General features: G+C 38.5%; 3 protein-coding genes across 4 annotated transcripts in view; 1 reads left to right on the top strand and 2 right to left on the bottom strand.

The window, feature by feature from the left end:
• Nucleotides 1-4,792, bottom strand: part of si:ch73-390b10.2 (Golgi pH regulator) — a 12,327-nt gene extending 7,535 nt beyond the window's left edge. The window contains exons 1-11 of the mRNA XM_035676662.1: nt 4,538-4,792; nt 3,213-3,272; nt 2,972-3,075; nt 2,779-2,885; nt 2,552-2,653; nt 2,268-2,388; nt 2,027-2,107; nt 1,834-1,943; nt 1,663-1,751; nt 228-320; nt 21-116 (exon numbers count right to left, since the gene is read on the bottom strand). Of these exons, the coding sequence (XP_035532555.1) occupies nt 21-116; nt 228-320; nt 1,663-1,751; nt 1,834-1,943; nt 2,027-2,107; nt 2,268-2,388; nt 2,552-2,653; nt 2,779-2,885; nt 2,972-3,075; nt 3,213-3,272; nt 4,538-4,579 (1,005 nt within the window). The 5' untranslated portion in view covers nt 4,580-4,792. The remainder of the gene's footprint in view (nt 1-20; nt 117-227; nt 321-1,662; nt 1,752-1,833; nt 1,944-2,026; nt 2,108-2,267; nt 2,389-2,551; nt 2,654-2,778; nt 2,886-2,971; nt 3,076-3,212; nt 3,273-4,537) is intronic.
• A 567-nt stretch (nt 4,793-5,359) lies between these two features.
• zgc:113337 (uncharacterized protein LOC503741 homolog) lies at nt 5,360-16,256 on the top strand. Its single transcript, XM_035677174.1, has 7 exons — nt 5,360-5,572; nt 6,149-6,265; nt 6,352-6,672; nt 8,328-8,657; nt 11,700-11,984; nt 12,984-13,085; nt 14,407-16,256. The coding sequence occupies exons 2-7, from the start codon at nt 6,184-6,186 to the stop codon at nt 14,412-14,414; spliced, it is 1,128 nt and encodes a 375-aa protein (XP_035533067.1). The 5' UTR covers nt 5,360-5,572; nt 6,149-6,183; the 3' UTR covers nt 14,415-16,256.
• A 2,529-nt stretch (nt 16,257-18,785) lies between these two features.
• On the bottom strand, nt 18,786-22,346 carry si:ch211-214p13.8 (B- and T-lymphocyte attenuator). Of its 2 annotated transcripts, XM_035676090.1 has the most exons (7): nt 22,048-22,346; nt 20,501-20,839; nt 20,384-20,422; nt 20,110-20,148; nt 19,895-20,023; nt 19,771-19,802; nt 18,786-19,634 (listed from the first exon to the last, which is right to left on the bottom strand). In XM_035676090.1, the coding sequence occupies exons 1-7, from the start codon at nt 22,232-22,234 to the stop codon at nt 19,329-19,331; spliced, it is 1,071 nt and encodes a 356-aa protein (XP_035531983.1). In that variant the 5' UTR covers nt 22,235-22,346; the 3' UTR covers nt 18,786-19,328. The 2 variants fall into 2 exon arrangements, with proteins under 2 accessions (XP_035531983.1, XP_035531982.1); XM_035676089.1 differs by having other exon boundaries at nt 20,384-20,839.
• Between the last annotated feature and the right edge of the window lie 1,445 nt (nt 22,347-23,791).

The following is a 23,791-nucleotide window of genomic DNA, read 5'->3' as shown; positions in this document are numbered from 1 at the left end:
TGTGTGTGTGTGTGTCTTACATCAAACTGGATCCCCAAGTAGTTCACTGTAATTTCAATACCCCTCGTCACTGGATCCGTCTTTCCAACTCGATCGAACACAATGTTTATAGTGGCCTATGAAAAACAGAATATGTTTTTTTAAAACTAATTGGATTATGTAACAGTATCTGTGTGTGAGTGTGAGGGAAAGACACAACGCCAGAATACAAGTGTTATTGTTCTCACCATGAAGATTTTCCAAACACAATAGATGGAAAAGAAGTAGCCGAGGAAATTGAAGTATTTCCCCTGGAATGTCTTTGAGTACTCAATTCGCTCCTAAAGATAAGGAAAGGTGGCAATAAAGAATTAGCAAATAATTTACTGTACATAAGCAACAGAAAATGAGTGGAGTGTGCAAACAAATGTGTGTCTGTTCCCTCGTTCTCTGTCCAGGTGTCAAAGACTCCTGGTTCCAGTTAAACAATGTGATTTGGGTAAAAATCAAAACTGAATAAAAATGAGTTTCTTCTCATGTGTATGTCAGCATGCTGTCAAACATTTATACATACTATGAACTTTTTATTTTTATTTTGTTTTATTAGGTCCTGTGATATAATAGTTCACGTGATGTGATGGAAATTAAGATGGTTTAAATGACATAATTATTGGACATAAAATGTCCACAGAAGAACTACTTCAGTGAGATATTATTATTGCTTTGTGTTCTAGGGGTGTGACACTATTCATCTATTTGCAAACACCTTAGCCAGAACAACATGTATCTAAAGGCAACTGTAAGGTCAGGGTAAGTACCTGAGAACTTTATCAGGAGTTGAGGAATTAAGTGTACACGTCACTTTCCCCACATCATTTAGTAACTAGCTCTGTAATGTTTGACTGTCTCCCTACACCGCCCACTCTAATAATAAACTGAGAGGGTGGGGTAGGGACAAACTACGAAGACACACTGAAGTACATAACAACTGATGGGAAACACAAACAAGCATCCACACATGTACTCAGATTAACGGGTGATAAAGATCCAAAGTTGATTATCAGGAGGGACAGACGATCCTTGATAGTCAAAGAAACCACAGATGATAATTCAACTGAGCCTTCATAAAATCTCTCTCTTTTATCCTCCCCTTGCTGTTTGCTGAGCAGGTAGCGTACGGTGTGTATTTATAACTTTTTCTCTCAAAACCGCTGCCTGCTGCAGCCTGAAACAATACTATGAGTGGTGAAAGTGAACCAAAACAGCAAAGTTGTGGGCCAGACAGCTAAACAATGAGATGAAACTTAGCTAAAGAGCTGCTCATTCAGGTGATTTCAGATTTTCTGTAAGTTAATCACTACGAGCAACCCCTTTTACATTGTCACATTGTCATTGATACCTTATTATCATAAAAGTATCTACAGCCACTTTAAGACAAAGGTGAGCAATAATCTGAATGGTTTTATTCTGTTTGAATTTGGAAGGTAGTTTGAATAGGCTACACCTAACTAGTCAGAAGGTCAGTGTTGCAAACCTGCTAATCATTCATTTCTTTTATATTCTGATTATTTATTTCAACTTTAATTATAGTTATTTTAATGTCCACCTGCAAAACTTAAATTCACTCTCGGTATTTCCATAGTTAAATGGAAAACATGCCTGTATGTGCATGCATTATGTTACCTTGGTAGATTGCAAGTCCACAGTCTCAAGAAAGAGTTGTCGACTCAGCTCCTCTAGAGCATCGACCTCCTGCTGGATCAGAGAGAGATCTGGAGGGAACAAGTTAAGGCTGACATCCACAACAAATGATGGAGACTTTAACATTATTTCAAGATAAATAAAAAAGGATACTTTCGCTGCCTGTTTGTGTGGAGGTGACACTCTTGATCATGCCCCAGAATCCTGTCTGTTTGTTCTGGTCTTCCCCACGCTGGTACATCTGCCTCCGTGTCATGGCAATTCTTCACATACAGAACAAATTGTAGTGGCACAAATCCTTTGTTTTATGCATTTTATAAAAAAAAAAGAAAAGAAAATAACTAACCGTTTCTTCTTGCTGACAATCATGTCCATAGTCTGGAGCAGCCGTCTCTCCAGAGCAAGGATGTCACTGTCAGTTACATTTCTGTGAAAAATAACAAAGCAAGAAGCATCTAAGCAATGTCAGCATGTGTGAACAGGGATACAATTGAGGATAGTAATGTCTGATCCATAAGTAGACTGTAACAGGCTGTGGGATCTGACTGCTGAAGGTTATGTCAGCGTAAACCCACAGCTGAGCTCACCTGAGGAAATAGGACATGTACGTGTACGGACAGTTGACCGCACCAAACCCGGACAACAAAGCCATGAGTGTGACTCCGATCACACCAACACGACTGATTAGCTGCTCAATGGACAGGATGCCTGAACAAAAGACAACAGATTGAAAACAGCCACACAATTGTTTCACCACTCCTTTCAACACTCTTTGCAGATAAAGGACTGTCACATTATGAGGAAAACAAAGGCATTCACAGTCAGAAACTATGCATAAAGGTGCCCGGAGAGGAGAAGGGTGCACACTCACCATGTTTTGGACTCAGGATGGGGAATGGGTCCCCCAACTTCCAGAAGAAGTACATAAAGGTAAACCACACCATACAAGCGAACAGAAGCCTCTGTCTCTGCACTACACAGACACAAAGCAAACAGATTTCTGTGACACAATGTGCGAAATAACATCTGTCAAACAGCATGATTCATTTTTAGTCACAGTATTTAATCTTCAGTATTCAGCTGATCAGCTATACTTACACAGGCGTATGTTACTGACAACAAAGTAGCCAATGTAGAAAGGCACCACAAAGATTAGAACCAGCAGTATCACATACAGATTCAGCTTCCAGTGGAAATACCTGGAGCTGTGAGAAAGATAGGAGGGTTACAATTCTTCATCTGCAATTAGCAGCAACAAAACAGAGTTATATTCCACAGAAAATGCACTTACCTACTACTTAAGGCACCCAGAATCTCAAAGATGATGAGCTCAAACATGGTACATGAAAAAGCAAAAGTGACAGAGAAAACCACCTGGACAATGTACTGTCGCACCTGTCAACAAACACAAGACAAGTCAAGACTGTTACTTAGCACAGAAGATACAGGGATGATGTATGGCTATAGCTCTATTAGTGATGACACTCAACACATCCATCCTAGTGGTCATAAAATAAAATAAAACACTGTACCTCGTAATCTTTAAACAGCTGCCGCATGAAGAATAACCAGCCAAATCCAAAGAACAGCACCTGTGTTGGATTTAATGGGAATTATTTTGAGAAAGGAGAGAAGGGAACAATTGAACTGTCAGATTTTTAATTTAGTAAAATACTCTTTTTTAAGTTTCATCAAAGTAACAAGTTTGAGTAAACTGAGAAACCAAATTAGAAAAAGATCTAATTCGGTGTTTCACTAATCTCAAGTCTATGATTTTTTTACTATATGAATTTTTCATGGTAGAGTTCATTTGAACACGTCACAATAGGAACGAAATAATGACGCCTTTATTCCATTTAGCTGCTTTAGTTTCAGGGCTCTGGTATATTGTTCATACTGGCTCAGTCTCACTGTCAAGGCTTATTACTGGGACAGAGCAGCCATTGTTTATGTGATTAATGACACCTGTGTTTGTCCTACAATGGTTTAAATGTTTGGTGTGAAAAAAGGCCTTTTGGTTAAATTTCTCAATGCTGAGATCACTTTCACAAAACTCAAACACAGTTTTCTTTACCAGCGTACAGTTGAATGCTTTTCATACCACAGTAACCTACAAAGCACAGACAACAGGTGGCATTACAACACTTATCACCATTGTCTTTGAATTTATTTATTTATTTATTGCATAATTCAATGCTACAATATGCAACATTTTTTGCTAGTTTTTAATTGAGTATTTCCAAAATATAAAAGTGAACTGAATTCCAGTACACCAGTATTTATATGTGTTACATACGCGCACAGGACAGATATACAACCATAGAGATGATAGTAAACCCTGTCTGCTGCATTGCCACAGTATGTCCGTCCTTACATTACACTGTATGGTTGGCCTTTTTATGTTCATCATGTAAAGAGCTAAATATAATATAATCAAACTTTCTAGTTTTTAAGTGAAATAAAATCTGTTGATACAGAGTTGCTGCTGGTTGAGTCTGAGGTAGAAAAAAAACAACTAATGGATTTTAAATGTAATAAAAACATTTGTGTCATTAAGGCAAAAAGTGATTCAGTTTAATCCAGACTGTGAGACTGCTGTAGTGCTGACTGTGGGAAGAGTTGTGAAACAGAGACCTCAGTATGGAGAAAACATAACATGTTGACTGTCTTCAAGCTCGTCTTGAGCCATTTTAACTTTGACAGAAGACATTAAAACTTGTAGGACGCACAACAAACACTGCAGTTCAAGATATTCACCGTAACGTTAGCTCACAACATGCGCTGGATATATCCTTGCTCACAGAGAGAAACACTGGTTACAATCTGCCCGCTTTACTCTTCATGATCGTTAAGTTACCTGTGAGGTGAACATGATGACCGAGTCCACCACGAACGACATGATGTCTGTGAAACTGCCTTTCAGTCCGCTAATAACTGCTGGTGCGGGCGGAGCGGGGTCGAGGGCACTTTCACTTCATGCTCATGTAAAAGCAGCCACCGAGCTATAGTGTTATAAATGTTATAAATGTTCGTTATGTTGCTAATGAGCTCATTTTAGGAGCATTTGTTGTTCAGCTGTCAACTTGCAACGGTTGGCCGTACGTCATCAGGATGTAGCTGAGAAAACGCTTCCGTCGCGAAACTGTGACGTCTCACAAAGAAAACCGAAACGTAAATCACAAGATTAATAGATTTTTTTTTCATTTAATTTTGTTATGTTATTATTTATTTTGGATTAATATAAAATAATTAACTTGGTGACTTGGTTATTTATCACTGTGAGGATTTTGACGGGGTTGTTGTGGTTACCGTGTTTACCTGCAGAGGGCGACAAAACAGCGGTTTGCTATCAAGGCACTGAAAAAGTTTCTAAATGCACCAAATGAGGTTTTGAGTCCTCTGAGAAATGTTTTGTGTCTTCTGTGATGCTAATGCTTTAACAGTCATTTAAAACTCATCTATTTTACTCAGATATTACTTAAATAAAAAATAAAAATCTAATATTTGTTAAGCATGCATTTTACATATCAACATTTGGAAATGTATGGGAAGGACATGGAAGCCTTAGACACTGAAATCTCCACCAGTCCCACAAAACAATACAAACTAAGTGACACTAGGGGGCGCTGGTAGTCCAACCCTGGGCGCTGGCATTGTCTGCACTCAGAGCTCATCCACATCCAGAAAAGTGAAGTTAGGAGCTGCCACCGGCTGGTGTTCATTGTGCTGGTGGTGCGCAGAATAGAAAACACTCGGATGAGGAAAAATAGTTTCCTGCTCGTTCTGGAGTGATGTTTCAAAAGACTGCTGGGTCATAAGGACGGGCAAGATGTTGCAGAGGTAGAAGATCTTCAAGTGTTGGCTTTTACCTTTTGCATTAGGACAAGTAGAGGTGAGTGTCTCAGTCTCATGGGTGTATAATTTATGACACATGGAAAAGAAAATATGTGACAGATAATTCAGTTCTCCATAGTTTTCTTGATTGAATGCAGATTGTCTCATTTAATCAAGAAAATGTGGAACTTTCTATCATTGCTGTATATCTTTGGTGTGCAATTGGCTATAAAAAGTTTATATTCATTTATAAAGTTCATTCCAAGTTGTTGTATTAGACTTGAATTCAACCTAGAATATGTTTGTTCAGCGATGTGGCAGAAAAAAATATTTTGAAATGTTTAAAGCCCTCTGATAACATGATACCCACTAATAGCTCAGCTATTTTCAATCTGAAACTCTTTTTTCATTGGGTGAGGTCCGTGAAAAACGTATTTAATTTCATTACACCACACTGAATAGTTTAATAGTTAAATGTGTTGGACGGCATCTAGTGACCACGGGTCCTGAACTGGCTCTGGGGGAAAATTACGTTAGCACATCAAAATTCTTACACTGTTGGATAACCAGTTGTATAAACTATAGGAACATTTGATAGAGTTCATGTTGACTAAGATAACTTTCCACATCTCAGTACCACCTCAGTTCCTCCTCCCTGTTAAATGAGCAATGACGAAGATGATGAGCCAGGCCTCCTGTAGGAAAGGTCTGCAGGTGTGTTTACTCCTACTGATGGTGGGAAGACTGCAGGGTGAGTATGTCATGTTAATACAGGTATGGAAAAACTCCAATCAAGAACTCACGTCACACTAAACTATAATGTTGTTTTAAATTCAGGCAGGGTAACAGCACCAGAGCGTCTGGAAGCTCCAGTGGACAAGCCTTTTACTCTGATATGCAGTGTTTCCAGGGATCGAGGTGAGTCTCTGAGGCAGGTGCGTTGGCTGGATGTCCAGAACCAGACCCTGCTGAGCTACCTGCCCGGCCAAAGAGACAGTGTGAGTGGACAGCAGCATGTGGAGCTCGCCTCCTCCCCAAAGGACGCCTCGGCTATCACCATCCGCAGGGTGGGCTTCCGTGATGAAGGCTGCTACACCTGCATCTTTGACATGATGCCTTCGGGTTCAAAGCAGGGACAGATCTGCCTCACTGTTACGGGTGAGTTAGACCATTAATGACAGCAGGTTTGCACAAGGATGTGGTTTCTGCAACTAGAAGAGCACCAGTTTGTTACAATGCAGACAGGACCTAATGTATCTTTAACCCTGAGAGTCCATAGGTTCACTCTGGTGGGTGCAGTTCAGCTTCATAAAGTGTCATTTCCTGTTATGTTTCTACTGATTACTCTAACAATGGCATAAAATGCCCCAAAAAATGTTTATTAAAAAAGATATAGTATATATCGACTCTACAGCCTTATGATTTGATTTTTGAGGTAGTAAGCATAGAACACATGAGGAGTTAGGATGAGCATCAGTAGTGTAAGCTTTGGTTATTGGATCTCCAGGGGCTCATAGTAAACAATAAAGATGTGGACCTCTGACATATTGTCAACCCTGGCTAGAAAAGTTTAGATGAAACATGAGTTTTTGTAGCCAGGAAATGGCTCTGCTATTCTGACACGGTAATGAAGGTTGTGAACTAAGTGGAAGAGGCCTCCGCTTGAGGCCGAGTTGAGTAATGATCATGGTGAGGAAGCTCAGATATCCAGAATTTGGTGCCTGAATCAGATGAGATGCCCCAAACTGAGGAGATTTGCTAGGGTACTTGTTTAATATAAAGTAGCCACCAATATCAGTGAGGAATTACACAGCCTAACATAGAGGTGCTCACATGAGAATCATAAAATGACAGTTGCCTGAATTAATTTCCGTAGTTTCTTCCTCTGTTGGTGTTTCATGGCTTAATGCTGCATGGAGTGTCAGAAGAATGGGAAAAACCGTTATTCCAACTTGGAAGTGTTGACACGTAATTCCTTTATGGCTAGCTCCTCTGTTATTCTTGTAGCCTCACCAGATAAACTTGGCTTCTTTTGTTGTATTACGTACTTGTAGCAGTAAAACTAGACAGAAAGAAACTGTATAGCTCAAAGGTCCGGTGTGTAACATTTAGGGGGATCTATTGGCAGAAATGGAATTTAATATTCATCTGTATGTTTTTATTAGCATAGTATCACCTGAAAATAATGTAAATAGATAAAATAATTAATGAGCCGTTTTTATCTACAGACACCGTGGGTCTCCTTTCTTTTCACCAAGTGGGAGATATCGTCTGTGTCAGAAATTCCCGATATAGACTTGGAATTACAACCCGGTGGCTTACGTGAAAAGTTTTTTCCCACTCTCCTGTTCGTAATTACAATTTAAACAATGAATGTGGCATAACTCAATTTGGATGCCTTCTGTTTGCACCCGCCCATTTAGATGAAACACAACCCGTTCTCCAGTAGACTCCGGGGACAGCTACTCCTCCCTGCAACCTGAATATCAATCTGCTGTGGGGATTTAAAAAAATATGTGAATACAGATGTCCTGAATCACCCCTAACCTCTGAACACAAGTTGATGAGCCCGTTGAGGTTCAGCCAGTCATGTTAATAAAGAGCTGTGGAGCAGTGGGAGAAGGAGGGCTTATTCTTCTAACCAGAAACAGCTGTTGCAGATTCCAGTAACTGGTTTCTGTTTGGGTGCCTCATATTTCTGATTATTAGCGGTGTTCTGTTTTTCACCCTCTATCTCCCTGTTCTTTGTTCTTTGTATCTTGTCTGCACATCCATCATTCTTTTATTGGATGGTATGCTCTTTTCATTCCCAGCGCAAGTCACAGTCGACAGCAACAAAACAGCAGTGAGCGGCAAGAAGGCCTCCCTCTCGTGCTCCTACGGTTTGCCTGAGAAGGTGCAACAGATCATATGGAGACACACTTCTGCACAAGGAGACTCCACAGAGGTGGCCTCCTTTGCAAAGCGGAGTGACCCCATGATAGAGCCACCCTACCAGGGAAGAGTCTGGCTAAGTGCCTCCCTGTCCGATAGTCAGCTCACCATCCAGCCTGTCGCTATCCAGGACGAGGGCTGCTACACGTGCCTGTACACCACACTCCCTGAAGGGCAGAAGAGCTCCACGGTTTGCCTCGCCACCTATGGTAAACATCTTTTTCCCCAACCAGCCATCATCACTGATTATTTCATATTATGTTTTATAAAAGTAAAAGAAACAAAGTGGTTGAGGGAAAACTTGAGCTCCACCTGAACTGATTCCTTCCTAGTGCAAGATGGGGGACAAAATTCACACTCCTCGTTCCGTTCAGAAATATTTCCTTACAAGAATAGTTAGACATTTTGGGAAATTCTTTTTCGCTTTCTCGCGGAGAGTTAAAGAATACCACTCTCATGTCCATCGGCAAATATAAGGCTACTGCCAACAGCTGGATAGTTTAGCTTAGCAGGAATGGAACGAATAGGAAACCGCCTGCCTGGCTCGGCATCAACAGAAATTAGTTCAACAAACAAATCCTTTAAGTTCTGCCGTCTAAGTTAACCAAGTCAAGTCCTCCTGGCAGTCACCTCTAGGTTTGCTGCTGGTGTTTTATCATGTTTTGTACATGTTTTGTACTAGCAGAACATATCCCTCTGCCATGGATCAGCAAGAAAGCACTGTCTGTGGAGAAACAAAGAGGGAATTTTGTTCTAACACAACTGCAACTTACCCACTTGTTTTGGCTAACTCAGGCCACAGTAACGTCAGACGTATTAGCTTCCTTAAAAAAGAAATTAAGAAATCCATCCGTTAATTGCAAAATACTTGTTTAACTTGGGGAGTGGACATTTTGGAATTTGTTCTTCAATAGATGTAGGAGCTGGGAAGACAGAATCCTGTAGAAAAGTCAAGACATGTGTGCGCAAGTGCCAAGAGACTCAACATAGGAAAGACAGGTACCTCTGGGATTTAGACAGGAATGTTGATCTTTTCTTCCTGGTTGTAGCTGCTGAAAGTTTTCATGATACAGCAAGGCTAAGCGGTTGAATGATTTGTTAACACACAAACACAGAGCAGTGTGTCCATGTGAAGAATGGTGCATTCGAAAGAATGATGGAGGCAGGGAGTGAGGTCCTGATGCATGACTGTGTCAGTGTTTGCCGCAGACAGTGATTCCCTCTGTGCTTTGTCTCTCTCTCTTTTTGCTCATTTGCTTTCCCACTTTTCTCCCATTCCCTTTCTCTCACAGTTATCTCAACAAACAGATGTGCTTTTGTTTGAAATCGAACTGTACAGTACAGTAGGTGTTTCTAGTAGTGAAGCATGATTAGCATTAATCTGTTTTTTTTTTCGGTTTATTGCTGCCTGTCTTCCACCCCCGTTCCACTCTGATGATGTGATGCCCCCCTTCTTTACCCCGACTCTCATACATACTGTCCACACACACTGATAGCTAAAACAAATGATCTCATGATCTCAGCAAAAAAATACCACTGAAGTAGGTCATAAAAATTCTTCACAATGTAATGGAAACATCATTAAATTTAAATGGCATAAATTACATTAAATTTAGATTTAATGCATTAATAAACGTAAATTGTTCGGCCACTTGTTCAAATAAAAGAGAGGTAGTCAAAATGAGTAACTATAATGCAACTGCTTTAAGTCTTAATGCCATAAATAAAGCTGCTAGTGGGTTCTGTTGTGCATGGGATGGAATTACCACACTAGATGCTGGCTGTAATCATAATTCTAAAATTATAATAACAATGTATCAAATGACAGTGTGAAAGGGGTCACTCGTAGTGATGAACCTACCGAAAATGATCACCTCACCTCTGCAGCTCCCCATTGGCTTTACAGTGCTTTAGTGAGTTTCAACTCATTGTTTATCTACTTTGGTTTATCTCACCACTCTCATTTTCAGCAACAGCAGGCAGCTGTTTTCAGTGAGAAAGCTCAAAAATCCACTGTACACAAATTGCTGAGCAGCAAACAGCAGATAGACACAGTTATCGACTAGCTGGTTAAAGTATATGCAGCAATAACAGTGCAAAAATGTGTCATTAAAACTAAAACGCCTGCTTTTAAAAGAAGTGCTAATTGTGCAGAAAAATATCCTCTGTCAGTATTGTACAGTTACTGGATAATATTTTACTGGATTATTTTTAATGATTCATTCACATTCACATAAGCAGGGTTTTAAAGAAGAAGATATACTTTAATGTTGTAGTTGGTCAAGGTGCAGCTAAACTAAACTTGTTCTGTACTTTTATAAAAGTGCATTGTATTTTCATCATTGGTTTTGTGTGTAAAATGTTATGTTAGTACTTGAGGAAATGTAGTACAAATTAAATAATTGCTTTGGTGGGAACTCTTTGGTGCATATTTTTTGTTAAATTCTTTTCTTTATGTATTTTATAGACATTAGGTCTATTTAAAGTTAACAATCAATGCAAAATGATGTGTCTTACATTGTGTTATAAATATATGCCTTTTATATGGCATCACAGTAGTACAGAGTATTACATTTTTAGTACAAAGATTTTGGGGAAAGATTTAGATAAACTGTGGAATTTATTTGAATTTCACACCATTTTTGTGCTCGTTCACAGGTAATTATGGTTTGGATTGTTCAAGGAATTTTTTCCTGTTGTGGTTTGACCCAGCCCGAAATCTGATACAATCCAGACCGATAGTGGGTAAAGCTCACCACCTAGAGCTCTGAGAAGACACTAAAACTACGAGGGCCAAATATCTGTGGCTAAATGTGTTCTTGCCAACAAAAATGTTCTTGGTTCCAGTGTATCACATTCCTCGCTCAGCCCCGAGAACAGAGAATTGAAAACAGCCAGAGATTTACTTATGGATCTTAAGTGTGCAGGAATTCACATACCTTAGCTGATCCAAAGGCTTCAAGGTTTTTCCCAGGTATCATCTTAGCAATTTACCCAAAGATATACAAATACTGCAATCTGATTTTTTTGATTAAAATAATGTGCTTTATATACCCGTCCTCCCACAGCGTACTTTCCATATTTCACTTAGTGTTTGATCATCATGTAACATTTCCAGAGCTTCTGTCTTGTGCATGTCACACACAGCACAAGAGAACAAAAGAAGAAATAATTAATTAATCTCAGTATGAGCGTGTTTTATGTGTAAATGTGTGCCGGTGTGTTAGCTTTTGTCTGTTTATTTCTCCCAGTGCTGCCCAAACCTCAGGTGAGCTACAAGACTACCTCTCCAGGTGTGATCGAGGCCAACTGCACCTCAGTGTCGCGCCCCCCAGCGGAGATAGTGTGGAACGTGGAGAGGGATAACCGCACCATGGGCCCCCCTGTTACGACACAGCTCCCACAGGGAGACGGGACCACCCTGGTCATCAGCACACTGACTGTCCAATCAGGCCTCCTGAAAGATGTGTCCGTCAAATGCTTGGTGCACCACAAAGGGCTTGAGTCACCGATTGCTGTATCCATGAACACCAAAAGTGAGTTGGTGTCAGTGAACTCTTTTTTTATTCAAGAATTGTCTCTTTGTTTTTCCTGGCATACTCCAAAAGTGCTTTATCATCATTACTTTAGATTAGAATACTGAATAAAGAGGAAGGATGTCAGAGACAACATGTGCACATTGTACTGATACAGTAGATTTAAGTAAGTAAAATTTCAAAGAGCTCTAAGATGTTTGTCAAGCATTGTCAAAAAAACATTACAAAGTTTAATAAATTTTATTTCACTGATTCTGAGACAAGAATGAGATTCAATATGTTTTTGCATAACATATATATATATATATATATATTGAGTTTTTTAAAAATATGCAAAAAATATTGTCCCTTTCCATAGAGGCATGCTTTCTCCTTTATATGAGAGTGTCATACTGTGAGGATGTTTAAGTCTATATTGCTTGTTCTGCTTTGTAACAGTGGTCAGGCACAGTGGATGATCTCTGTTTGATCCAAATGTTGCCCTGTTAAATGTATTAGCAGCTGTCAGGAGAGTGTGTGGATCTTTTTTTTTTTTTTGTACTTTGTCCGTCATAATACAAAGGAAAGCTATTACCACAGAGTTCTTCTACTATTCCTATTTTTCAAATGTAGAATTTCCTCTGTACAAACATTTTAAAAATATATATTTTATAAAAAATAAAAAGAACTTCGTATTAGTTTTAATGCAGTTTAGGATGAGCAGTAGGAAGCCTAAGTGTGCTATGTCTCTAGTTTGCTGTCAACCTTTAGTTGACCTTAGTTTCATGGGTCAGGAGTGCACACATCAAAGAAATTAGATGGTAACACTCTAAAGTAAATCTCAAATCTAATCAGTGATGGTCCACTAAGGGAAGCAATGTCCAGACTAGCACAGGCTGTACAGTACACAGGCACACATACCAACATACATTTTTGCTTCTAATGACATTTAATCTGGATTTTGTAAGGGCAGAATTTACACACTGTAGTTTATAATTTTTTTAAATGTGTCCTTTCTAGTTGGGACGGCTCTCACCATCCTGATCTCAGTCACCACAGTGGCAGCCCTGTTGGTCATGTCCCTCTGCTTCTGCCTGTGGAAGTGTTTCTTGCGCAAAGAAGGTGAGTGTGTGTCTGTGTGTGTGTGTGTGTGTGTGTGTGCGTGTGTGTGGCATTGCTATTGTATACTCTGCATTGTTTCTCAATGCCAAGGCTTATATTAACAATTAAGGGAAAACAGTCATAGCGTCACACTCCTTTACACCTCATGTCTTCACACCGTTAGATACAGATGTACAAAAGCACAGGTGGCTGTGTGTCATTGGGAAAATGTCAGTAGGAGGGTAGGTCTTTTTTAAAAGGGACAAAAACATTTATAATAAAATAAAGGTACAATATTAATACAAGAATAAGAATGATAAGATTACATTTCACTATAATGAGGGTGAGCTTTAATGAATTCTTGAAGTATTTCATTGGTTCATTTACACAATTTAGTTTTTCAGTTGTATTGTTTTTTCACAATGTCATCTTGATTTATTTAATATTAATAATAATTATATTTTTTGGGCTCAATAAATTAGTGGCATGATGTCTAAGCCATCCATTTCAACTTCCTTTTTAAGCTACCTGCACTCCATCTGCACTTTATTTGCCCATCTAGTCAATGTTCTGTCTGCGCATGAAATAAAACAATCATGGAGCTGTGTACCGTCGTAGTGCTAACAATGTAATATGTATTGTATAGAATGAGGAAATATCAGCCAAAGCAGAGCTCAAACTGGAGCCTTAATAAAAAAAACAGGAAAACAGCTAAATATTTAGTCTTGTAGGGTGTTAGATGTGAAAGCAGTACTATGCTACATTACCTAAAGACAATCATCAAGATGATCAAGATTAAGGTAATCTTTAACAGTTTACTAGCTAACGTTTAAAGAAGTTGGATTCTACTCTATGTTAATGCTAAATGTGAAAGTTATAGTTACAAACATCTTTATAGCCTCTTTTTACTCGAATGAAGACATGCTTTATGTTGAAACACTATTGCTGCATGTTATCAAAACTCTCTAACTATAATAAACTATATAACTCTAGGCTTCATCCCTCCAGATAATGTATTGTACAAGCCAAGAAAATGTAACTATCACAGTATACAGTTTCTTTATAGTCCTACAGGTCAAACATTTTTTGTCATGAGTGTAGCCACCGAATGTACAGCTGTGATGTTTCTGCATGTGTTTCTTTGTAAGCAGTAGTTATCTAGAGTTTCAGGTTTGGAGGGCGATCCATCCTCATTACTAGCCTTATTGTGTTGTGATAGCTGCACCAAGTCAGATGTCCTTTTGATGGTTAATGTAGATATGAGAAAACAGTGAAGTTTTAAAAACATGCATTCTTCTATTTTGTGTTATTACCTCTCCTCTCTCCATGCATTTCCTTTCAGCTGATTAATCTTTCAGATGAGACCAGAAGCTGAAAGGAAGAGGCAGAATAGTTTCCCTGCATCATCACCATCCTCTTGGTACAAAGGGAAGATGTTCTGACACACCTCTATAGAATGTCAAATACAATCGTATGTATGAGCGCCAACTGTACAACGACATTCATCTCTGCTCTTCTGCCTCCGCACCTGACTCTTATATAATCTCCAGGCTGTCCTCACATGAAGTCAATGAGGAAATGTTGAGTGGATCATTTGTTTTCTCTCTCTGTAATTGATTGAGTTGATGGCCACACATTCCACAACGCACAGCAGAGTCACTGTATGGCGAGTTAAAGTACAGTGATTTTGCTGTTACAGCATATTGCATGTCTTTGAAATACTCTCCCCTGGTTGTTTTTCTTTATTAGTCCTTAAAGGATAAGTCTGGTGAAATTATATTTCTTCAAAGCCCATGAAAAGACTGAACAGCAAATGGATAGATTCTGCAACAACTATTGTCGGTGTAGCCAAAGCACGATATAGCGTATTCCTCTGAGCTCCTCTGATGTCCAACAACTATTAAAACACATCACCATCCTGCTTCTATAAATACTTACAAGCACACCAAATGTGTATTAATCCACAGCTAAAAGTAAAGTAAAGTAAAATAGTCCCTCATAAACTATTCTATTATTCATCAATATTTTACTCCTGGTTGACTAAAACTACAGTGCTCAGCTGTTTTTGGAAATCATTTAGCTTTTTTTAGCTTTATTCAAACCGTTATCTACATAGAATTTATTTGACAAATAAAAAAAATAAAAAAATATGGAATACTGCCAGCCTTATCCTTTAAATAACCCAGCTAATCGGCACCATGGGCTCACCTTTAGCGTTTTTCTTCTTGTACCGCAGTCAAAGGCCTCTGTCACCTCTGTGTATTTTTAAAAGGAGGATGGGGTCAGGGACTGACCCTGAAGAATAGTCAGTAGTTTACCTAAGGGGGCTGCATACTTATGTCTTGTTTGTGTAATATCTATTACTTTTCTACACATTTCACAGTCTGTTTGAGTGTGTTGTGAGAGTATGTGTGTGTGTGTGTGTGTGTGTGTGTGTGTGTGTGTGCATATTTGTTAGAGGTTAGATTTCACGATCAGATAGCTTGAATCAATTCCCTGAGAAAGCAACACTGAAACCTTTTTGTTGCCCCCGAAAGGAATGCGTGTGTTGTTGCCTGTGTAGGCGAGTTCATGTGTGTAAAGATGTGAGTGTGCAGGTTGGGCTGCGGCAAGAAAGGTTAGTGCTTGGATAACGGTTAAATGTCCAGAAGAGCCACTGTTTGAGTGTTCTTGAAAAAACAACTAAAACCGTGCATGCTCATTTGTCGGTCACTCTGGATCAAAGTGGCACCTAAATACCTTAAATATATGCCCAAATGCCTTTTGTGACATATCATATTTGCATGTGTCCAGGGGCATTTTAAAAACTGAAGCTTTAGGCTAAAATAATCTTGTATATCAAAGCATATGATTAGAATCTGTCAGTTATCAACTGAATAACATGTAGGTTATATTCGAGCTTTGTGCTTCAGTCGGGCACGTCACAGTCCTCACTATTAATAAGAGTTTAGGCAGCATTCCTCTATCGACATAGTTTCACTATATGCATACTACATTGATTATGAGCCCAGAGTTTACATTAGAATAACTCGGAAATGTGGTTTCAGAACATTTTTAAATTGAAATGTAACATAGTATCAGCCCTGTACAGAGCACAACTGTAGTCCCGTAAAGGAAAAAAATATGACCAACTCTGAAAAGTTGATGTAATAAATGCAACAAACAGAATAATAAAATATTTAAAATAATATGTTTCTGAATCTTAATCACTTTCAATGCCACTCGTTCTGCTTTTTCAGCTCAGCTTTGTACCTCTCAGAAATTCACGAAATTCCTTTCTAGTGTGCCAAACCTGGCTTCCAGATGCTCATTTTTTGTGTCCTTTTTCATCCCAAGCCAGGCTGGTTATGGTGGACCTCACAGCGCACACACATGTTGTGCACACATATGTTGTGCACACACAAAGAGCCTTCAGCATATGTCAAATCTGTTCTGGTGTGTTCATAAGTTCTGGGATAACAGACAGTATTTATTAGTTTTGTTACATATGTTTGTGTATTTAACTAAACACTTATATTTGAGTATATATATATATATATATATATACATACATATATATATACACACATATAAACATGTCAATTTCCACTCATTTAAAAAATACAATTGACTGATCCATGTCTACTTCTATCAATAATCCATTTTTAAGGGAGATTTTGGAGTAGTAACACAAGCATTCATCCCTCCTGTACAGTTTGTAAGATGTTTTTTCCACACACTGTCTGAGTGACCTCAGGCTCGATCTAATCAGGCCTGTGTCAAACGCTGCCTTCGCACAAACCTCCACTTTCTTCATCTCTCTGCCGTCTAAACCAGGGCTTTGTCCACCAGAGAAAAAAACACAATTACTGGTGTGTGTGTGTGTGTGTGAGAGAGAGAGAGAGAGAGAGAGAGAGAGAGGGACTGAGAAACAGAAAGAGAGAGAGCGAAAGTAGAGACTATATGAGCAGAACTTATGTGTGGGCTGTTAGCTGAGATGAAAAATTTCCACTCAGAGACAGAAAAGAAGTTCACCACCTCATTTCACAGGATGTTCAAGACTCCTATAAAGCATGTAGACTACATTTCCACCTTCCTCTCCTGAGTATGCATTCCAGTGAGCATACTTTAAGAAATGTGAAGGCCAGATCACATTATTCAGGAGACATTTTTCCACATGCCATTTTTCAGTGAAAGGACCTTTTGTGAGCATGTGTAAATGCATTAAAGCATCATTATTTACAGGATTTGCTCCACTTTATCTTTTAAAGAAAACTGAATTATCAGCATATTTGTAAATATGATATACTGCATTTATTCCCCCCCCGATGAGCAGTGATGATGAGTGATTTGTGATCTTAGGGGTTACCTAAGGTGAACAGGGCTACATGGGAACTTTTCTGATCTTTCAGATTAAGAATGAGGGTAACACTTTATTTGGATAGTCTGCCTACAGGTGGTTTATAGAGTATTAACATTTAAAAAGCTTATAAGTGGAGATTTAACAGCTGTTTCTGAGCACAAAAAACATGTGCTAAGGTATGTATGTAACTCTGTTAAACATCTACATACATAGGGAAACAGTTGAATTAATAAAATTAAACAATTCAGGAAAATCGGTCTAAGCTCTACAATAGTATTTATAGGATTTATTTGACTTGGGAGCTACATGGGAAACTGAAAATAACAATGAAAAAAAGAAGAAGTGGTATTGGTACTGGTTTACTGGCCCAATTAGTAATCTAATCAGTTACGTAAGTAATCCCCAAAAATATCAGCACTCTTTCACCACTAATGATGAGAAATCATGCAAAGAACAGCTTCATATTTCAGATTTTTAGCAATAATAACATTTTCAACCCTTACCAGAGAGGTAAGCCATACATACAAACAAATATTTTTTTGTTACTGGAGCCCATAATGGCTATATATATTAGGTTATATATAAGTAAATTATGTGTTTAATCAATCAGTTTTGATCAGGTAAGCAAGTGTATTGGGGCTATTAGCACAACGGTTTTTAAATATTGTATTTGACATTTTCTGATGGTTTTATTTGGTACAGAGTCTTGACAGCAATGACTAGATACAGTTGTCTTTGTGGTTGGTTGGAACACCTTTGGATCCATTTTTTGTATTTTTCTGTAAATGTTGCTTTCACCTCTTTCTGCCTGAGCAGGTTGACTAAAATCCCCTTTTAGTCAATCTTCTCACAACTCATGTCTGCAGTAAGCCCGTAGAGTGGTCAAAGGTTGATAATGATTTGTTTTAAGGGGTCAGGAGCCAAAAGGGTTGGGGACCACAGGCCCATCGTCTACGGACATATAATAGTCTTTAATAAATTAAGTCCTCCTCTCTTAGTTATGTGTTGATTTATGCTGGATTTGAAGGTACAAGTAACCTCCTCTTTCTTGTATGTTATGTAACCACCAGAATGATAAGACCACTAAACAACACTCTCTCAGTATGTAAACCAAATGTGTTGTGAGAAGTGATGAGAACCACAAATGATCTAAATCTCTCGACCCCCTCTTCACTTTCTGCACATTTAAACAAAACCACACTTGTGTGGTTGACAGGCCTAGAACTGTGTTTGTGCCAGTGGAAATGAAAAACACTGAGGGCTGTATGTGGGAGAGAACGTATGTGAGATAAAACAGTGGACTAAATATATTTGCCCGTGACGTTGTCTCTCAAAGAACATGAGCTGGCCAAATTAAAATATTCACATTATCATCTCAATTGAAAGAAATGCAAAAATATTTATTAAGTACACTACATCTATAACCTCTCAAAGAACAAAATGTTTCCAAAGTCACAAATAAGCTAAGGATTATATTTAAATGCTAATATTTTTTTACAAGATATAGATGGTCTTTAAACTACCAAATCAGACAGAAGAATGTACAATAAGTATAGCATCTGCTCTACAAATCTACATACCCACTAGATTTTTGTATACAATCCACCAAAGCTTTGGCAAACAAAATAAAGTATGAGAAAGCCCTCCAAGTCACGTACATAAAATGACTGGAGGAGAAAAACTGCTGAAAAAATAACAAGAAATTAAAAATAAAAAGCAGCAGTGCCTGGAACAACTGAGGGTGAGAGAGAATTGCTTCTGGTCTAGCTCAAGATGATTGTACCGTGCTTCTGTATGACCACATGCGTCCTCCATTCCCCCTCCTCAGCAGTGTGGTTGATTGCTTTTACCCTCTACCTGTTCCATGACACCACCACATACTTTTCCATGCCTGTTTACATCTGTGTCCATGACAAACATGTTCAGGAAACATTGATGGCAGCATATTGCGAATTTTGTTTAGACGCAGTTTGCTGTTCTCTGGCAGATCTCCCAAACTGCCGGTGGTTGATGACAGCATACACTGCATGGTCTGTCACTTGACTCTCATTTGCTGTGTTTGTCACAGCAGGCTGGTTCCCGTTGGACATCGGTGGAGGTTGTGATGGTGGTCTTTCTGCTGTAATGGATGAGTAGATGTCATTCAGAGCGGAGAAGTGGGTTTGCAGGACAAGACCAGAGGAATCGCTCCCCCTGGGGAGGTCAGGTATCATATGAGTGGACATTTCCTATGACATAACAACAACAGAACGATTCAGGTGACTAATTAAAACGTACTTGTGAATGTTATATTAGATTTTTGCCAATAGATCCTCCTAGATATGACACAATGGACCTTCAAGTTACAACACTGCATCACATTACCTGCCCCTTTTTGGGGTTGATGAGCAGTATTCCTGTGAAGAAGACACAAAACAAATCCTCCATTGTTAGGTGGTAAACTCTAGAAGAGATCTCACTGTAATTCAGACTAAATTCATGTTCTTACGTTTCCAGCCATGAAGTCTCAGGAGGGTTAACGCTGTCAATGTGGCTACCAGAAAAGCTACGCCAAAGCAGATGTAAAAGTAGGGGAGCCAGGACTCTTCCCCATGATCGGCAACAATTGGTAACTGATCTACAAAAGCAGAAGGACCAGATCAGTAGTCCAAGTCTGTATCCATTCAAATGTAACTATATAGTTGAACAATTATAGGTCCTTACATGCATCGTTTTCTGAGTTGCTAATCCCCTGGATTGAATCTGTAGGGTGATGGAAAGGATATAGAATTAACACAGACATCTGACATCCATCTTGAAAATATTCTTCTCTCTAATGTTGGTTTTGCCTCTTTCTGCCTCTTAAAATCTTAGAAGGAAAATCTCCTTTTAGGCAAACTGCTCACAACTCATGTTTGCAGTAAACCCATAATTTGGAGCGAGTGGCCAAAGGTGGTCAAAAATGTATTTGTATAATTGATCAATTAAAGGTCCTTACATGCATTATTTTCTGAGTTGTTTATCCCATGGTGTAAGTCTGTAGAGTGATGGAAAGAATATAGAATTAACAAAGACATCTTACATCCATATTTTGGCACTGAAAGAAACTGCCTACCTGAAACTGAGATATTGATGATGTGACTGATCAGCTCATTGTATTTGTATACTTTTATACTACATCTGTACAGGCCGTCGTCATCAATGGAAATCCGTTTGAAAGTCAAAAAGGAGATCACTTCATCCTTAAAATCTTCGTCATTCTGTTTTATTTCTACATTCTCTGCTTCATGAATCCGTTCACACTTGTTTGTGTCGAGCAGTTTACACCAGGTGATATTTAGTGATTCTCCACAGTGTTTGACAGGACACTTGACTGTCAGCCCTTGTTGTGGGGGAACTTTCCATCCCGTGCTTCTCCGGACCTTCAGCTCAACATCACATGAAGGATAAACACCTAGATTAAAAAAACATCATGATAGCATAAAAGATTCACTGAAAACCCCTTCTTAGTGTCATCTTGACTAATTCACATTATATCAAACATCTTTAATGTTCATCATTTCAGGAATTAAAAGTGTCTCAATACTATGGTAAATTCTGACAAATACATGTACAGTATGTTTGATTAATGCAAGAAATTTAGTTATATATAACCTTTTGTCTGCTTCCATTGTACTTACATAGGTACCCACTTCTTGCGTTGATACTCCATATATGTTAGATAATACACCATCATTTATGGACTGTCATCTAAAGTGTTTCTGTTTTCTCTTGTCCAATTAGTGACTCCAATCTGTTCAAATATCCCCTCATGCTCTTATTTTGGTGTATATGTACACATTGTAACTTTGTGGTAATGTATCCAGATGTATAGTATAGTATGACATTACCTAGTAAGATGTATCTATGTAATTATTTGTACTACTTCTTAGTGTTTTATTATTATCAGGCTTACCTTTGTCATTCTCTAAGATCAGTTTTGATCAGATGGATCCAACATTGCATCCCAAAACTCCAAACATAGAACTAAAGTCACAACCTTATTAAAGTTTTTATTCCCTAGTCCTTCAGACATTTCTTGGTTTCCAGCTGATATGGACAACTCTGCGCTGAAACATGTGACTTTCGGTTTGGTTAAAATCATTCATTTATTCTAATCTGCAGTATTATTGTTTGTTATTGAATAAAAAAGAAATTCCAAAAGGTTTGGTGTGTTCTGTGCATCAGGAAGGTTTGGTTGACTGAGATCTTATCAGATTTTGTGACATAAAAACAGCTTGTGACAAAAAAACAAAAACAAAACAGAATATTCAAATACCAACCCAACAAACCAACATTCAAATAGCAGAATATTTTGGTCCAGCCCCAGTTATAGCATTATAGTGTACTATTACTAAAGTGGTTCTCAGGGATTCAAAAAGAAAAGTGTAATTTGTTTTTGCCTAACCTCTTGTCTTCTTCCCTTGTACTTCAGTGTAGGTACCCAATACTTATTTTCACCTCAAATATCTATATATATAATAATTACACTGTATGCTAGTTTAAAGGATCTAATCTAACGCCTCACTGTTTTCTTGTGTTCTGTTAGTGACTCCAAACTATTCAAAATGTCACTAATGCTCTCTTGAAAGTCATATCACAAGATAAAGTGTTACTACTTACCATGATGTCCTCCATAGGTGCAGACAAATGTGAAACAGTGAAATGCCAGCAGATAGATGTATGGCAGTCTATCCATTAGGCTCAACATCACCGGAGATCTTGAAGATAATCTAAAACACTTGCTACTGCAGGGGCTTATTTCACTTGTGACAAGCTCACCACTTCCTGTCCTATATTCGAAGACCATCCTGCACACCTCAGTTTGTCACACAGTTCACAATGTGCACACACATGAAAATAGCATACTGTGTAATATCTTTGCAATTTAATTCTGTAATACACCCTTACAAAAACACTTACTTACACAGATGTAGGTCATCCTCAATACAAAACCTGTGACACATAGTTCTAAAAGTTATTAAGTGGCCTTGTCACTTTAGGAGAGAGGGGAATAACCTTTGTAAGCAGTCCAACAGGAAATTGTCACATCCTGGCTTCAACGTCAGATGGAGGCATTAGTTACATTATCTTTCCTGTAGGTGACGAAAAGGAGATTAAATCAATTTTAACACGAAAAGTATAAGCGCAAAAGATAAGCTATATGCGTGCTTGTAAACAGCTTCAGTCAGCAGTGAGTACCAGAGGCCGCCTGAATGTTATCATCATCTTTATAAAATAATAAGACGCTTGCCTGCTTCCCTTATCCAATCTGTGCAAATATCTGCAGCTGATGCATCTGAACAAATGACCAAGTCTGCCAGAGTGCAATCACAAGCAGTTACTGTGGCTTGGATAGAGCGTTTTCAACACTATTTCTAAAAGTACTTCATATAAATGTCAATTACTTTTTTTAATCACTGATGCAGATGATTGGTGCATGTGGATGTATTGCATCATCTTGTGTATTCTCAATAGACATGTGGTCTATTGACACCATATATATCTATATATATATCTTGTTTGTTTCAATTTAACCAGTAGATGGTGTAAGATAAAATGTATCATTTTATAGCAGACTGTGGACATGTACTTGCTCAGTGGTACTGCAAGACTGCTCCAACAGCGCCCTCCAGTGTATAACGTGGTCCTGTCTATTGCATATGAGTACATGGTTGTGTCTAGAATTTAGTACCTCTACCTGCTCCTTGGCTCCTTGCCCACCTGGATAAGCAGAATATAAGTGAAGTCCACCCAATGAATTTCAGACACAACAGTCCTGAGGTGAGGGTGATCATTTACTGTACAGCCCATCATCTCTCACTGTCCAGTCAGACGTTTTCTCAAGCTACGAAAGCACTACAGCCTTCAAGGGGTTAACAAATATACAATCTGTTTTAAAATCCAATCTCAATCATCTATCTGTCTAAAACATCTGATATTCAACAGCTGAAATGATCAACACTTTCCGTGGATCATGTTCATTCTGAGTTGCTTTTTTTAGACTGATTTTACTGCATTGTGCATATTGCAGTCACATCTCTGAATGATCATTGCACTCATAAAGGTATATTTGTACTCTTGACAAAGCTGCTGTTTGTAAACTGGACTTTCAGCTGAATGTGAAAAAAGGTCAGTGACTTCCTCATATTGCTCATCAAGAAAATTTGCACAATCATGCAAATGAGACAATACAACAAGAGCAACAAGAGCAAAACACACAGTTAAGGGTCAGCTCGCCTCACCTAGATCTACCCTGTGGTATCTAGCGATGCAGATATTTTCGGCTACTTATAAATGTTTTAATACAACTGTTCCTAAGACTTCTGCCACAGTTGAAGAGATGATATATGTGTGTGTGTGTGTG

This window comes from Morone saxatilis, unplaced genomic scaffold (genome assembly GCF_004916995.1).
Source record: "Morone saxatilis isolate NCDOM2014 unplaced genomic scaffold, NCSU_SB_2.0 Contig5, whole genome shotgun sequence".
Lineage (NCBI taxonomy): Eukaryota > Metazoa > Chordata > Actinopteri > Moronidae > Morone > Morone saxatilis.
Note: the sequence above shows the minus strand (reverse complement) of the source record. Positions and strands in the feature narration are given on the sequence as shown.

Coding starts and splice junctions, on each gene's coding strand:
- zgc:113337 (XM_035677174.1), top strand. CDS start 6,184: ATGACGAAGATGATGAGCCAGGCCTCCTGTAGGAAAGGTCTGCAGGTG. Junction 6,673..8,327: donor GATCTGCCTCACTGTTACGG/GTGAGTTAGACC, acceptor TTTCATTCCCAG/CGCAAGTCACAGTCGACAGC. Junction 11,985..12,983: donor TGTATCCATGAACACCAAAA/GTGAGTTGGTGT, acceptor TGTCCTTTCTAG/TTGGGACGGCTCTCACCATC.
- si:ch211-214p13.8 (XM_035676089.1), bottom strand. CDS start 22,234: ATGGTCTTCGAATATAGGACAGGAAGTGGTGAGCTTGTCACAAGTGAA. Junction 19,803..19,894: donor GAGACTTCATGGCTGGAAAC/GTAAGAACATGA, acceptor TCTTCTTCACAG/GAATACTGCTCATCAACCCC. Junction 19,635..19,770: donor TCAACCCCAAAAAGGGGCAG/GTAATGTGATGC, acceptor GTTATGTCATAG/GAAATGTCCACTCATATGAT.